General features: G+C 41.0%; 1 protein-coding gene across 2 annotated transcripts in view; it reads left to right on the top strand.

Moving 5' to 3' along the window:
• Positions 1 to 16,942, top strand: part of TMPRSS6 (transmembrane serine protease 6) — a 182,325-nt gene that overhangs the window by 49,377 nt on the left and 116,006 nt on the right. The window contains exons 6-7 of one of the 2 annotated variants that reach the window (XM_089681942.1): positions 1,302 to 1,343; positions 2,709 to 2,913. In XM_089681942.1, coding sequence (XP_089538068.1) covers positions 1,302 to 1,343; positions 2,709 to 2,913 — 247 coding nt within the window. The remainder of the gene's footprint in view (positions 1 to 1,301; positions 1,344 to 2,708; positions 2,914 to 16,942) is intronic. The other variant, XM_089681943.1, reaches the window with a different exon arrangement.

Raw genomic sequence — 16,942 nt, forward strand, 5'->3', positions numbered from 1 at the left:
GAAAGCAGAGACTTAGGGGTTGGTTTATTAAAACTGGAACATGCTAAACCTGGTGCTGCTGTGCATAGAAAATATTCAACGTCTACGTTATTTTGTCAAAGCTTAATTGAGCAAGAAGTTAGAGGTTTGAAGCTGATTGGCTCCCATGCACAGCTGCACCAGATTTTGCACTCTTCAGTTTTAGTAAATCAATCCTTTAGTGTCCAGAAATGAGTCTTCTGCAGGATACTTGACATATTCAGAAATGTTAGGCATCCTTGCATTAGAATCTTCCTGAGAATGTGACAGTGAGCATTTTTAATCCCCTGCGATTGGGAGGAGCAATAAGTCTCACAAACAGAGCCATAAAACCTTGCAAAACAGAAGCAAATTCCTCCACTTTTAAGATAGTAAGAAGAATTAGCACCTGCAGATGGGAGGGTGTGCTCAGAAATAGCTGCCAAAAAAGCAGTTCCAAATGAAATTTGTACGAAGTACACAATCATTTTGGGTGCCAAGAATAACCTTGCATATACTCTTGCATATACTGCAAATTAGGTCTAGATAAGAAGGTTTATCTGAAACCGCAGCACGATCATCATTCTGTTTGGTGGCAGACAAGTAAAACCTTCTTGCTACCAGGTTGTGCCCCTCAATGGATGATAGAGGTAAAAGTGTTGGCTTTAGAAACATTTTAACTTCATAACTTTACAACATTATTTAAATATTACAGCTTCATACTGAACTTATATCCGTAGCAAATTACTTTTCATAGAGCAACAAGAGGACAGCTGCCAGGCATTCCTGAGGCAACACTGCCTCTTTCTGAATGCCTTCTTTTTTGACTGACAGCTGGATAGGCTTTTTCAATGGGGATGCCACACAACACTCACAAGCCTAGCATTTGGCTGATGGTTGTGCCATGGCTCCATTTACTGTACTTGAATCAGTTGCGTTTGGTGTCTGTATTGCTTGCCAAACATGACAGGGGGATTCATTTTTGCCAAGACATGAAGCATCATGACGGCGGCATGTGTATACCCAGTACGACTGTCTTTGCAGTTTTTCCGAGGGAGGAAGGTTGGTGGGCCTGCCTGTGGTAAGCACTAAGAAGGTAAGTTTGCACTGTCCTAGGAGTAGAGGGTAAACATAGCATCTACATACATGTACTAAGCAAAGATTACTGCACAAACTCTTGAATTTTATCCTCCCTAGCAAACTGAAAAATGTTGTTACTCAGTATGCTTCCCATTTTATATTCCCTGTCCACCTGAGTTTTAAAGATTTTTCTTCTTCTAACTTGTTTTGAATTGTGTTTTCAGAGGCCAGCTTACAGAACATGCAGCTGTTTTCCTCTAGTACTGGTAGGACAATCCACAACATTAGTTTCTTATAAATCATGCTTCAGTTCATTAACTGGCAATGAATTGTCTGAGAAGGAAAATAAGCCTAACAGAAAAGTATAAAAAATCAATGCTATACTAACTTTTACTTTTATTGTACTTAAATGTTCTGTTTTCAATCATTTAGTATCATCAGACGGGGCTTTTTTTCTTGTGATCTTTTTGGTTACTAACCTTGGTATCTTATTGTTAACTTATCTAAGGTTCTCATTTTCCCTTATGTTCATATGAACCACAAACCAGTGTTTTTCTTCTGGTTGTATAATTTATATGCTGTGACTACAAAACATGTTACCTAGCAGACTTCAAGACCGCTTGAGAAATGTGTATTTTCTCAGATTCACATCTTTATACATTTTGAATTCCCAACTTATTCAACAGGCTAAAAAAAAAAAAGTTTATGTCTACTTCTATCCAAGGTATTCCTCTAGAATGAAGACATAAGCGAAAAGAAATAGAACATAGAATACAGACAGGTTAATTGGCAGGTGTGCAATTTTGCTGTGATTTGGTTTAATTGGCTTTAATCTTTTGGCTGTCTTTATTGGAATATCTTAATTTAGAAATGCTTTGCTTGTTTTCTTTGATCAAAATTCACGCAATGCTCACAAATGCATGTAGCTAAGAATTCTAACCTCTTTGAAAGCAGCAAGCAACAAACTGGTTTGTTCCATATTGGTAAAATGTGTTTCTATCTTTTAATATTTGGAGATAAGATCATATCTAGGATAGCCAAGTACCGTACAGTTTTGATTTGACTAATTGGAAACAAGGTGGACTAATTATGGTAAATGCTGGGGCTTTTTAAAATAGGTCTAAAGGTGCAAATGAGTTGTCTAACAAACAAGCATGCTTCCAGTTTTCAATATTAAATGTGACAGAATATTTCTGACCTAGTAGTGGCTCATCTGATATTGATCCCTATTGAGCAGAGCCGAGGGTGAAGGGTCTGAAGTTCTTCACTCATAAGAGTGAAAATTCACTTATTTATCACATGTACAGATGAATTAATTAAGCAGTCATTTATGTTTTGCATGGTTGGATTATTGAGGTGAATGTGCACTCTTTTTTTAGCTCACTTATCATAGAGAGTGCTCCTGTTGGAGAGAAAATGAGACATTTCACCGTTTATAGCCACTCTTAAACACAATTTACTCTTTACTTAAATCTTGGTAATAGTTACCCCAGTAACTTATATTTACTGGAGAACTAGTGACCTTTGGATTTTGTTGGCTTTATTCCTATTTCTATAAAGTCTATAATTTTCTTCCCTTTTCTCTAATTTTGAGCCTTTTTCCTACTTTCTTCCATTTATTTTTTATGCAGGCTGCTATAGGTACAGCTTTGTTCATTCTGGAAAAGAAGTACGCCTCTCAAGCCCTGACTACACATCTTCCTCCTGCACATGGCATCTACAAGGCCCTCCGGCTTACCTGCTGAAACTGCGGCTCAAATGGATTAAACCTGATTGCAGAGATCTATTGGTCATGTACGATACACCTGCCCCAATTGATGATAAGATCATCACCCTGTAAGTTACATATATTCATATACTAGCTGGCTTGCTTGGTTTAGATTCAATTAAATAATAGCAACTCGTGCAAGCATGCAAATAGTTTTGAAATACATATTGGAACATATGTATTTAATGTTCATCAGATCTTGTGTGGCATCATCACAGATTCAAAGCTACAAAATTTTGGGGAGGCAGATGTAAAAACGTGAGTGGAGTTTATTCATTGCACAGCATATGTGATGAATTATCTCCTCTGGATTTCAGTATGTACAAATGTATTTTATCAAAAAGAATTGATCTCCAGCCCTAATATATTTGTGAAGGTGAATTGTTCTATTTAGAGACTACAGAGACTGGTTTGTTACAATGGTTTTCCATTTTGTTGTATAATCCACTGAGTGTTTTTTTAATCCTCAATGGCAATTTTGTATAGACCTGAATGCAGCAAGGAGACATGTTTTATTAGGACAGATCTGTCATTTTTAATATTGATATCAAATTGGTGGTGAAATTATTTATTTCTATGCATTTTATGTACATATTGGTGGTTTCCAGTGGTTTATTATATAGTGGAAGTTTATTCTTTTAAAGCAGAACTATCAGGTGTCAGAAAACAATGCTTACTGCATGCTGACCCGTTGAGTCAGGAATGCCAGCCTTGTGCAATGGCAGCTAAATATTTGATTATAGTTATGCTTTAATCTTTTATGGTGCTTCTGCTCAGTCTGCAAAACTGGCAGGTGGGCAGACCAGAAAGGTCAGTTTTGGAAAACTTTATTCTTACGACCTGGTAACAGACAGTCCTGTAGTCAGGGGCGTAGTTACCAGAAGGCAAACAAGGCATTTGCCTAGGGTGGCATTTTTTCCCTGGAAGAAGGGACACTTGGGGACCAGGTGGGATCCGAGAGAGGCTGCAGGCTACTTGATGGTGTATGCAGAGTCTGACTCTTGTTCCCAGGGATGTCCAGAGCTGTGAAGGTGTGTATTTTTCTCTCTCTCTGCAGGGGAGGCAATGTCAGGCTCGCTCAACGGGGGAGGGGAGCGTCCAATTTTTGTGTTGTGGGCAGCACAAAACCAAAATACACCACTGCCTGCAGTTTATACCATTACTCACAGAGATTTCATGCTCTTCTTCAAAATGCTCAGAAATGCACATATGTAGGGCTGATAGCTGTAACCACTTACTGTCTGGGCTAATTTTTTAATTTTTCACACACATGTAAAAATCAGTTTTTTTTTAGTAAAAGTAAAATAGATACATGTAAAATTTGTACACATTTGACAAACTATAGTATCTAAAAATCGACATTTAAAAGCCTTTACAGGTTACTAGTTTAAAGTTACACATCAGCATTGGTGCTAGAATTTTTGCTCTAACTCTGACGTTTGTGGCGATACCTAACATGTGTGGTGCAATCACTGTTTACTTGTGCATGCAAGACCTATTTGTGCGTTCAAAAAAGTAGATTTTTTTCTTCAACTTTATTGCTATCACAAGGGATTAACAACATTCCTTGTGATAACTTTGAGAGTGACAGGTATTATGTATGGAGAGATCAGGGGTCTATTAAACCCCTGATTCCTCCTCTGCTCTCCAAGGCAGCCCATAAATACAGATTGGTTTTTGATTAGCTGCTTCCCTGGCCATAACTGGATTATCCCTCCCTCTCTCTGTGGGCAGTTGGCCCAACCGCTTGGCCCCCCTTCCAAGCCCTGTAAAAGTGATTGGGCGGCTGTAGAGCTGCTCAGATCACTTTTACTAGAAAGCTGCTTCACATCTCTGAAAAATTATACCAGTGTCATGTCATACTTACCTGCTCTGTGAAATGGTTTTGCACAGAGCAGCCCCAAATCTCTTCCCAGGTCCTGCGCTGGCGCTTCTGGCACCTCCCTCCTTTTGACTGCCCCTACAGGAAGCCACTACCTATGGGTCACTTGTGTCTCAAGTGTGGCTCGGACCCACCTACCTTACTCACTGGCTGTGAATGACAGCAGCAGGAGCCAATGGCTATTAGTATGGTCTCTGTGCCAATGAGGAGGGAGATAGCAGAGAGAGTCTGGATTGGGATCAGGCTCAGGTAAGTATAGGGGGGACTGGGGGGAGCTGAATGCAGAAGATTTTTAACCTTAATGCAGAGGTAAAAGGTAAACAAAACTTCTGCGTTTAGAACTACTGTAAGAACCTGCACATTCTGGACAGTAGCAGTGCTTGGAACTCAACAGAACACAATTTAAACACCTTTTAAGTGTCAGTGGTCACTTGTAAGTTTAGCTTTATAGTTTAGGGTTTTCCTTTTCCCCCTCATTTTGATTTATTTTTTCAGAGTTCTAACTTATAGTTTTTCTCAAGCCCAAACTTCTTTTCTAAGTTTTGGAAAGAGTGGGGAAGGATTAGAACCCCTGCCATCTTTAAAGAGATTCATGCTGACCACATTTTATGAACAGGAAAGAAGGAGACATCTCTAACAGCAACATAAACAGACATGGCTGCTGTGTGAAACCACGGGGCCCCATACAGCCAACCTGCTTTCTTTGTTGCAGATTATCCCCCACTTTCTGCCTGGTAAAATCATTGTCAGTAGAACAGGAAGTGAGAGTAACTCTTTCTACCCGAATCTCAGGCAGCAGTAAAAAATCTAACAGGACTTCTCATCCATCCCCAGATTTTCCAAATAGAAATAAAGTTTTCTTTATAAAAAAGCAGGAAAAGACAGTTTGCTTGTCATACAGACCTACCTTTGGAAATTAGAAACAATGATCAATATACTGCTGGGTAAAAATACTGCTTTAACAATTTGAGCTGGTAGGATATATAAAGGACATTTTGATAGAAAATATACCAACTGGCAGAAAAGGAAAAAAACATTCTCAGATAATTAATTTTTACAAATACAAAATTATGGATTCCTTACTGAGCGTGTGCAAGGACAGAGCTGTTCATGAAATATAAATGCAATTGATGTAGATACCAGATTCAATAGAGAGCCTTGGCTTAGAAATTGTCAATTTTGGAGTGCTATCTGTTAAAGGTTACATTCAGCCCCGCTGTAAGGGAGAAGAAAGATAAAAAAACATGATACAAGATGTTCTGATCTTACTGACGCTGTCTTTTGTGAAGGGAATTTCCTTTAAGAGGAAACTAATCAAAAATCTAGAGTGTGGTGTTCCCCATCAAAGAGAGGTTTTTATTCACCGAAAGAGCAGCAATATGTGAACCTGAATGAATTCCTGAAAGAAAAAATGGTAGTGGAAAATATGTCAGTGTGTAGAAAATGTTCTCAAAATGATTTAAGATTGTGCACCTCAGCACCTGATATGTGCCATTGTGGTCTGGAAAATATCAGTCACAAAGTGCAGGTGCTGTTCATAAGAATTTGAAATGTAAAGCAGACCACAGTATTAAAATTATGCAGGTGTCCACACAAGATACTAGCTTCCCAGACTACATGCATAACTAGCGTTCTATATACTGTATTCTGAAGCTCAAACATGAATAGGGTTGGATGTGTTTGTTTAACCTTACAATTCTAATAAATCAAGATTGAAAAATAAAAAAGGACCATGTTAAAAAATGATGCTGATAGGACTATAACCACAATTCATGAGGACCCATAGCAAAATTTTGATGGGGCGCTTCCGGCAACATCTTTTTGTGGCACCTGGAAGTGTCATTTTGGACAAAAGAGTGTCTTAAGAGCTTAAATCGTATGTCCAAAACTGTTTTCTTAGGTTTGGGTGGAGTGAGGAAAGATTAGAACCTCTGTCTTTTACTGCTATCCAAGACCCCGTTAGGGAGATTTCATCTCAGTTCATGTCCTGCTTACATTGTTTTACCAGACAAGAAGTGAGAGGAACTCTATAACAACAACACAAACAGAAATAAAATAGTGTTTCTTTAGTAGAGTACTACCAATGTTGACCCTCTGCCCCCCATTGCAGATTTTCCCTCACACCCTGTCTGGTGAAACTGTTGCCCACAGGACAGGATGTGAGGGGGAATGTCACGCTTACCCCTAATGAAGGTGGTCAGACACTATAGCTGGTTTTTGTGTTCTTCACCTATAGCAGCCCCATTTTCCATAAGGCAAGCAGGCCTACAGGGACTTGGTTGCCCCCAGGACTTTTACACAATGTTATAATTCCTGGCCACCACACAAGAGCATGCACAAACTGAACACAGCAAACAGGTACTTGCGGTTGGCAGAGAGGCAGAGTGGTTCGATGACAGTCCAGATACAAGGCAGGCAATGTTCAGAATAGTCAGAGTCAAATCCGTAGTCAAAAGGCAGGCAGAGTTCAGAGAGTAGTTGATATCTGATCTGAGGTTGTCAATGAGGGAATCCAAGCTAACAAAGCAGGGCAGACAAAAAGGGAGCTTGGAATACCTGTAACAAACACAATATCACAAGCATAAGACTGCAGGCTTGGCTGGCTTAAATCACGTTTGGTCTCCTTCCAGAGATTGGCCACATCAATCACCTTGCAGGTGAACAGACAGACAAGACAGATAGGGAGACTGTATCATAATTAAAATCGGGATGCTGAAATAAAACCGACAGCTGTGAAGGAGCAGGAGCGCTACACTCTCCTGACAGGGAATCTCTCTAACAGAGCTCTGGATAGCCATAGAAACTAGAAAGGAGTTCTAATTTTGCCCTACTCTAACTAAAAACAAAACAAACAATTAGGCTTGACTTATTCTTGAACATAAAGCATGCCTAAATCAAAGACAGGTTGCATAAGATCTCTCAGTATAGTCAGGACACTATTAGGGACTAGAGAAGTGGTTGGAAATTGCCAAAGAAGAGCAGCAATACAGGTAATTAACTTTAAAATTACTCATTAAATCCTGTGGAAAAAAAACACTCCTTAGCTCAATAACATTTTTCAGGTTCAATTGATTTTTAGAGTATAAGATCTTATGACTTTGCTGTAAATTATAAGCCCTTCAAATGTAGCCAGCAAGTGCTGAACATTATGGTTTAGTAGTTACTAGCTATTGAAAATAATGTAAATTTTTATGTTATATTGTTGTATTATTGTTAGCGCTGCTATGCACAATTATGCTGCAGATTTTTCTTGTTCCATACCTTGTGCATTATATGATTGATGTTTTTTTCTAACAGGTTACTTTAAGTGACTACTGAATTCTATACACTGAACTGTATATAACATGTTCCTGACCCAGGGGTGGACTGACCATTCGGGCATTGCCCAAGGCCCCGGGGTCAGTAGGGGGCCCGGTGAGAGGCTCACTGGGCACAATTCACTAAGCGGTATCTTGCCGCATCTGAGTATTTGGTAGGATACCTCATAGCAGTTTTTTTTAAAAACCTTTGAATTCACCAAAAAACACTACTATAATAATACTGAAATACAGCAGGAGTTATTTTATCAAGTCATGCAGTATTTTAGTAGTGAAACGTTAATGTTTCAGCTGTCAGCAGGGTTCCCCACTGAATGTAATGTGACAGCTGAATGTAAAAGAAAGAATTGTCAGCAATTAAAAAAATAATTTAAAAAACGGTGTGGGGTCCCCCCTCCATCCATACCAAGCCCTTCGGGTCTGGTATGGGTTTTGAGGGGAACCCCATGCCAAAATGAAAAAAAAAATGGTGTGGGGGTTTCCCCCAAAATCCATACCAGACCCTTATCTGAGCATGCAGCCCAACAGGTCAGGAAAGGGGGGGGTGGACAAGCGAGCGCCCCCCCTCCTGGACCATACTAGGCCACATGCCCACAACATGGGGGGTGCTTTGGGGCAGAGGGGGCTCCCCCCACCCCAAAGCACCTTGTCCCCATGTTGATTATTCCAATATGCCCCCTGACCACAGACCCCCAAAACCACAAGCCAGGGTTGTGGGGAAGAGGCCCTTGTCCCCATCAACATGGGGACAAGGTGCTTTGGGGTGGGGGGAACTACCATGTTGAGGGCATGTGGCCTAGCATGTGGTATGGTTCAGGAGGGGGGCACTCACTCATCCCCCCACTTTCCTGACCTTTCCTGCCTGGCTGCATGCTCGGATAAGGGTCTGGTATGGAAATTTGTTTAAATTTTGGCGTGGGGGTTCCCCTCAAAACCCATATCAAACCCGAAAGGCTTGGTATAAATGAGAGGGGGGACCCCATGACGTTGTTTTATTATTTTTTTTATTATTTTTAATGCCTTTTCTATGCAGCTGAGCTGCAATATGTACAGTAGGTGGGGTGTTGTGTGGGTGTGGCTTTGGCTTGAGTGTAGGCAGAGACACAGGGGGCCTCATTATCTCTTATTGCCAAGGGGCCCCATGAGTTGTCAGTCTGCCCCTGTCCTGACCACTGCCCTCTATACACTGAGCTGTACATAACCTGTTTGTAACACCCTCTAGATTAGCCAGAAAGGCTGTTTGGTGTTTTTTTTTAGACAGAGGCTGAGTAACACCCTGGGATGAATAAGTCTGTGAGTGAGGCAGGAGTTCACCTCAGGAAAGACTAGGGAGGTTCTGAAGGTCAAAGTTTTTGGAGCCCTCCCACCTGTCCAGAAGCCTGAGAGCTTTCTGGAGGAGTGACGGAGGAAGGGAGGAGGCTTAGATCTGCATATTTCAGAGACCTTGGCCAATACCTTGGCAGGAGGCTAGACATGGTGACCAAGGCAACTCTTAAGCATCTCAGAGCCTGGGAGTGGCAGGAAAGTGGCAGGTGGAAGATGGACTGAGAAAAGCTGGAGTTTGGAGCCTGGGAGGGGGCCTACCTAAAGGCAGTTACTGAAAGGGAAGATCTTCTCTGTCCCATCAGCTACTTGGGAGGATGGCCTGTGAAGCAGGGAAGGCGTTAGCTCAGCATAAGGCCTGAAGGCAGCCACCAACCCACCGAGCTAACAGGGAAAGACAGAGTGAGCACACACCCTGGTTCAGATAAGGGAAGAGGGTGGTCAGGTGCAATACCCAACTAATCTTCAACCAGAACTGTTCTAAATCTACAGTTTGTGGGCCCCCTTGCCCAGGGATACCTTCAGGCAGCTGGGTGAAGAGAAGGATTCATCTGGGCTCTGAGGAGGTACACCAAAGAGCTTTGGATCCTCTTAGAGGAGAGACATTATTTTTCCACATTTTTGTACATAGTTGTTCTGAGTTGTCCTCAAGTTTACAGTTTCCTTGGGCATCCCGTATGCCCCTAGACCCCATCCAAAATGTTAACCCCTTAATAAAACAACAAAATCAAGCTCAAGGACTTTTTACTGTCTCCAATGTGCAAAGTGTGGAAGAAAATGTGTGTTGCCTGGCTATGCAGAGCTTTAGGGGACCCAAAACTCAGTGACTCCTAAGGGGGTAGGGCTATATGTTCATGACCATTCCACTCTATGCACTGAGTTGTATATGACATGGTATTGACCACTGCACTTTGTATACTGGGCTGTATATGACATGCTCCTGACCACTGCACTCTATATGCTATACTTTCCAATAATTGTAGGTCTCGCAGTAGTCACTTTTTGTCTCACTTGTGCCACAGTAATTCAGGTATTTTGTGGGTACTGTGGCATATGTTACCATGTACACAGTAAGTGGGCTCAAATTTTAAGCCCCTCCAACTGCACAATTCATTTTGCCACACCCACAATTCACTGCAACACACAGAATGCAATGCCTTTTTATACCCTTCTGGGTACTCAAGGCTGCCCCCCCCCCCCCCAAGCAGTGCCAGATTTATAAGGCAGCAAAACGGGCAACCGCCCTGGGTCCCCTGACAGAAGGGCTCTCCCCTCCCATACAAAAATTATATAAAGCAATATATACAAATGATAAAATAATATAAATATAAAATCATAAAAAATAAATAATAATATAAAATATATAATAATAAAAAGATTACTTTCTTTTATTAAATGTGTGTTGGAAAGTAAGATTTTGCCAGCCATCATCTGTAAAAGTTTTTAATCTGGACTGGTATATTGCATTGTTTTGAAAAGAACATTTTAGCAACTCAAGCGAGATTTAGTAAAACCGGAGAGTGCAAAATCTGGTGCAGCTCTGCATAGTAACTAATTAGCTTCCAGGTTTTATTGTCAAAGCTTAAATGAAGCTGAGGTTATAAGCTGATTGGCTCCCATGCACAGCTGCACCGGATTCTGAGTGCACCACTTAATCTAGTAAATCTCACCAATAGAGTGTATTCTTATAGAAAGTGGCCTATGACTGCATGTGTGTACATGCATGACCGCAGAATGACGTTGTGTCATGTATTTTGAAAATATGTGACTGTCATTTAGAATGTAAACCAAACTCTGTGTATGAGGCCCCCCCCAAATCTGGCCTGAGGCCCATCAAGGTCAAAATCTGGCCCTACTACCAGGAACTAAAATTACTTAGCACTAGGAAAGCAGCAATACCAGAAGAACGAGTACAAGTACTGATACTTTTTTATCAGGTACTTGCCGATACCAATTGCTGATACCTTTTTTTTTCTGCGGCGTGGTGTGATTTGAGCCTATACAAAATGAATGGGCTCAAATCGCACTGCAAAGAATCGCACGTGATTTGAACAAGAATGTGGTGCAATTCCTGTCCGAATAACATGCAGTTTCCCGCAGCGCCCCTGTTTGAACCCAAATCACATGCAATTCTTTGCAGTGCGATTTAAGCCCATTCATTTTGCATGAGCTCAAATCACACTGCACCACACAAAAAAAAAAAATCGGTTTCAGTATCTGAGCTTTTACACGAGTACAAGTATTGGTACATTACTAGTATCGGTATCGGTGCAACCCTACCTACAACCCTGCCTTGGCTATCTGGCTACACAATGATTTGTGCAGATAGTAGAATGTTTATATACCGTGTTTCCCCGAAAATAAGACACTGTCTTATATTTTTTTTTGGCTCAAAAAAACACACTAGGTCTTATTTTCGGGGTAGGTCTTATTTTTTTTTAATGTACAGGTGTGGACAGGGGGTGCAGAGGTGAGCTGCAGTCAGTTGTGGATGAGGGTTACTATAGAGAGGGTCGGCTGATGACAGATGGCAGTTGTGAGCTGCAGTCAGGTGTTGCAGAGGTGAATTGACAGGTGAGTTTCAGACAGGGTGCAGAGATGAGTTGCAGACAGGGGATGCAGAAGTGAGCTTCGGGTCCTATCTTCCCACACAGTGCACCAAGCGCACTCACCACATGCATTAGGCTGCAGAATGAGATGCCCTGCCCCACCCCTAAACACACTGCACCCTCAGATATCTGTTCCTTCCCTGTCCCACAGTGAGTACAGAGGTAGGGGGGTTCTGTGGGAGTGGATGGTGCTGTTACTTAAAAAGGGATTATCACTTGGAAACACAAGAGCTGCGCTTCTGTGCTTATAGGAGACAGTAGATATTGGTGTACACAGGGCCAGTGCCAGAGGTGGTGGAACAGCTGATCACAACTAGGTCTTATTTTCGGGGTAGGTCTTATTTTGGGGAAACAGGGTACTTTAGGGTCCTCTATCAAAGCAATTTGTATTCTGTGTTCCACATTAACTGTATTGAAGTGTGAGGGCTCTGGATGAAGGTGCACAGGAGGCACCTTTGGACAGCAGCATTGTCAGTCTAGGGGGAGGGGAGTGTTAGATGTACTAGCAGATTTAAATCCACTTACAAATTGAAGTCAGACTTCAGCTAACATTTTATAAGCAGTTAAAGCAAACAGATTTTTTTTTCCTTTTGGGATAAAAGTTTTATATACATAAATAAAAGCTGATCATTTTAAGCACTCCTGCTAGTTTTAAATGGTTTATCTCATGTCTGTAACTGATACATTCTGCAGGACAGCTTGTTCTGTTGATAAACAACAGACTCGCTGGCAGGATCACATGTGAAAATAAAGGAAAAAATTCCTAAAAAGAAAACTAATGCAGTCACCACATATAAGAATTGGTAGGCTGCAATATAATAAATGTTTGCTTTTGGATTTAATACTGCTTTATAATAAAGATATCGATTTAAGAGCCCATTTTTTTTACCTTAATCATCCTCCTTTTACAAGTCCCATTTGTATTATGTCATTGCCAGTAGGGGAATAGTGGGAGACACTGAATGGGAAAACACTGGCCTCACAGCTCACAGGCCCAAGGGGAAGGGAAAGGTAAAAGGAGGGGAAAAAAGAACATTTTCATTTTTTTTTTGTTTCTGTACGATTCCCTCCATCCCCCATAACATTTTTTTGTGGGCTTTGATGTATAAATGTACTTTTCACTATATTACATAATTTAGAATGATTTTTAGTTAATGAAAATTATAAGTCTTTAAAGTGGTTGTAAAGGCTAAAGGTATTTCATGCAATGCATGAAGGTAAAAAACCTTCTGTGTGCAGCATCCCCCCCAGCCCCCCCTAGTACTCACCTAAGCTCCCTCTCGATCCAGCGAAGTGCACTGGAGTCTTGGCTAGCCCGGGACTCCCTCTCCTCATTGGCACAGCCAGTGAGCCAATGAGAAAAGAGAAGGGGCAGGGCTAAGCCACAGTTCTGTGTGTGAAAGGACACATGGAACAGTGTGCGCCCCTATAGCAAGCTGCTTGCTGTGGGGGCACCCAACAGGAGGGATGGGCCAGGAGAGCCTGCGGGGGACCCAAGAAGAGGAGGATCTGGGCTGCTCTTTGCAAAACCACTGCACACAGTAGGTAAGTGTAGACATGTTTGTTACTTTTTTTTTAAAAAGCCTTTAGAATCACTTTAATATATTATCTTATATTGAGATCAATTGGCAACCCTTGGCTATACACACATCGTAAATTTCAAGCAATGCCTACCACATTTAACAACTCTTTGCAAAAATAACCAATGGGATCAATGCAACTAGATCCCAACAGTTTCCGTTGAAACCATGAAGTTATTGAAACTGAAAAGCAGGTTGAAAGTGCCTAAAACTGTATAGTGTGTGGCCAGCATTAAAGTGAACATGTTCAGTATATTAATGTTTTCACCACCAATACTCTTTAAGTTTATCTGCCCAGGCCGCAAGGATCCTGTAAGTCTCGGTTAAAGTGTTATTAAAGGTTCATTTTTATTTTTTGTAAAATAACAAACATGTTATACTTACCTACTGTGTGTATTGCCTTTGCACAGAGCAGCACCGATCCTCCTCTTCTTGGGTCCCCGCAGGCTCTCCTGGCTCCTCCTTTCTGTCACGTTCCCCCACAGCAAGCAGCTTGCTATGGGGGCACCCACTGTTCCTCGTGTCCATTCACACACAGAGCCGCCCCCTCTCTTTCCTCATTGGTTGACTGGCTGTGATTGACAGCAGTGGTAGCCAATGGCTCCCGTTTGCTGTCTTAGCCAATGAGGAAGCAGTTGTGCACATCAATGGATCACAATGAGGCTCAGGTAAATATTAGGGGGGCTGCTGCACACAGAAGATTTTTACCTTTGTGCATAAAATGCACGAAGGTAAAAAACCTTGAGCCTTTACAACAACTTTAAAGTTGAATACCAAACATAGCTCCATGCTGAGCCTCTTACTACATGTGCATCCACCCTGGAGATGTGTGCAGGCAGCTCATAGAATGTATGCCAAAATGTATTCTGCCACGTCGTTGGTAAAAAAAATAATCCCAATAAGTGTATATTATTTGGTTTGCATGAAAGTTATAGCATCTACAAGCAATGGTATATATACTGCCTGACGGCTTGTCAGCATGACAAGCAGAGATCTATGTCTGTGTGAAGACCAGACAGAGACAGTCCCAAAGCAGAGCAGCTGATGTGATCCCGGTGTGGTGATTGACGCCATCTCTATGCTGAACTGATGTGCAGCAGTAGGCCAGCAATCTGTCTCTGGAGAAGAACAGCAGTCCCCCTGTATTCAGCTCTAAATCCCGTGCCAAGAGAGAGTGCCAGTCCCATGCTGTAGAATTTATCTGCTTTCCCGGCATCTTTCACATTTGCCAGCTCTCTGGTAGTTGTAGTTCCATTAGCACTCAGGAATACAGGATGTATTGGCTACAGGACTACAGGTCCCAAGATCCTCAGCTGTCAGAAAAATTGAATCTACTCTAACAGAAAATGACATAGCAGTTCCAGTACTGGGCACTAGGGAGAAAAGGAGTAATTATAGTCTCATCTGTAAATGTCCCTGAATGGCATAATGATATCGCTGGCAGCTGGCTACGTTACATTGTGGAGCTTCTAATTTGCACATAAAGTAGAACTCCACTGTCGTAGAAAAAAAAATATAGCACATAAAAAAATTATATAGCATATACAGTTGCTACACAACCATATTGTAACTGAATGTTATTAAAATTACTTTTTCTTTTCAATCTGCAGCAGCTGTAATTTTCTCTAAAAATCAATGCAATATGGAAACCTGCAGAACTTTCCTAGAAATGTAATTTTCTGCTTGTGTGATTGGCTGACTGATTTTCCATGAAGTGTGCATCTTATGCAACAAACATTTCAGTTTTGATGAGGGACTCCTAAAGAGTTAATCACTTCTAAAGAGATACAGACACTGCAAATTTTCTCATTAGAGCAGTGCAAGTGCATCAGCTGATTAATAATGAAAAAGTCACTCCTATTCAGATTTACCCTGTACACAACAAACAGCTATTTCTTCAGTGCAGAAACAGGTAGGAATTTGCTACAAAGTTTGTTAACGTCCTTACAATGTACAGTACATTGGCCACCCAGAGGGTTAGCTTTTTATTCAACAAAAGTGGAATTACTCCTCAGTGGATCCATTCCTGTCAATAGATCCTGTCTAAATTGGCCCTAGTATGAATGAATGTTAGGGACTGATGTGAATGTACAATATATATGTAAAGCGCTGCGTAAATTGACAGCGCTATACAAGCACCTGAAATAAATCCTTCCCCAGTGCAAGAGACTGGTAATCCGGAAATGAAGTTAGGGTCTGCACTGGCTGGTCACCTTTGCCGAGATCATCACTCCAATCTGTCTTCTAGAGAATGCTCCACCAATGGACAGCCAATAGAAAGTGTCCACAACATGCAGGCAGTGGTATGGACACCAGAAAAGGCTGTCCTGTGCATAGAATAAGACTTGGGACAAGAATGTCATGTGACCACTGATTTAGGTGAATATAATGTATTTTTTAAGGCCACCAGTGGGGGGATGCATAGGGAAGGGTAACAATGCTGATCAAACAAAATGTATCAAGTGACCCCCCCCACTTGATATATTACCCTATAACTGTCCTTGAAATCAGGATGTATTAGAATATAAAGTATTATGTTTGTATGAATGCACAATAAACACAGTATTTGATCTTGTTTGACTTAAATTTGATTCACATACTGTATTTGCATATCCATAGTTTAAAGAACAAGAATATACATATTTATAAAATATTTATAAAATATTTAAGACATATTTGTCCGTAGGCACAGAACATTTGGTGCATGACAAGTACAGATGTCAGTAAAAACGGATAATTAACATAACCCCAAAACGTCTGGCTGGTTTCCAATCAGAGAATAATATTAAAGTGACAGAATTAGCTCATCTAATAATACACATTTATTTCCATCATCACATATTCTGTGTCACTTCTCCCTGAATGAAGAGGATGGTGCCATCTCTATTGGCTTGATCTGACATATTCTTCTTATTGTCTCAGTAAAGAGGCACCAGCTGTTCTTTCAGTGCCTAACTTTAGGCAATGTTTAATGATCATTATCAAAGCAAAGCCCACAAAGTTAAACCTCTAATTACCTCATTTGCAAGCCTTCAGGTTTATATATTAAAGCTACATTAAATCCCAGGAAACAGTGACATTTATGTCACAACAATAAAGTGCTAATTTAAGTCTTTAAAGCAGATATAAACCCTAAGGCCTCATGCACACTGGTTTATTGTAAACGCTATTTCTTCTGACAGGACAAACTCAGTGTTAAAACGCACCTAAAACCATGGTATTTTAAAATAGTTTAGGCACGTTTAGATGTGTTACAGGTGTGTTTTGCATGTGGGCCTTTATTTATTTAATTGGCCAGAATTTTAGTTTATTATTGAAATGAATAAGCACCCAAGCGCTGAAAGCTTGACTGCCTATAAACACTGTGACTCCTAAACTCCTCTAAA

The sequence above is a fragment of the Staurois parvus genome, unplaced genomic scaffold (genome assembly GCF_062004578.1).
Source record: "Staurois parvus isolate SC_StPar_1 unplaced genomic scaffold, SC_StPar_1.0 ptg000282l, whole genome shotgun sequence".
In the NCBI taxonomy this organism is placed as follows: Eukaryota; Metazoa; Chordata; class Amphibia; order Anura; family Ranidae; genus Staurois; species Staurois parvus.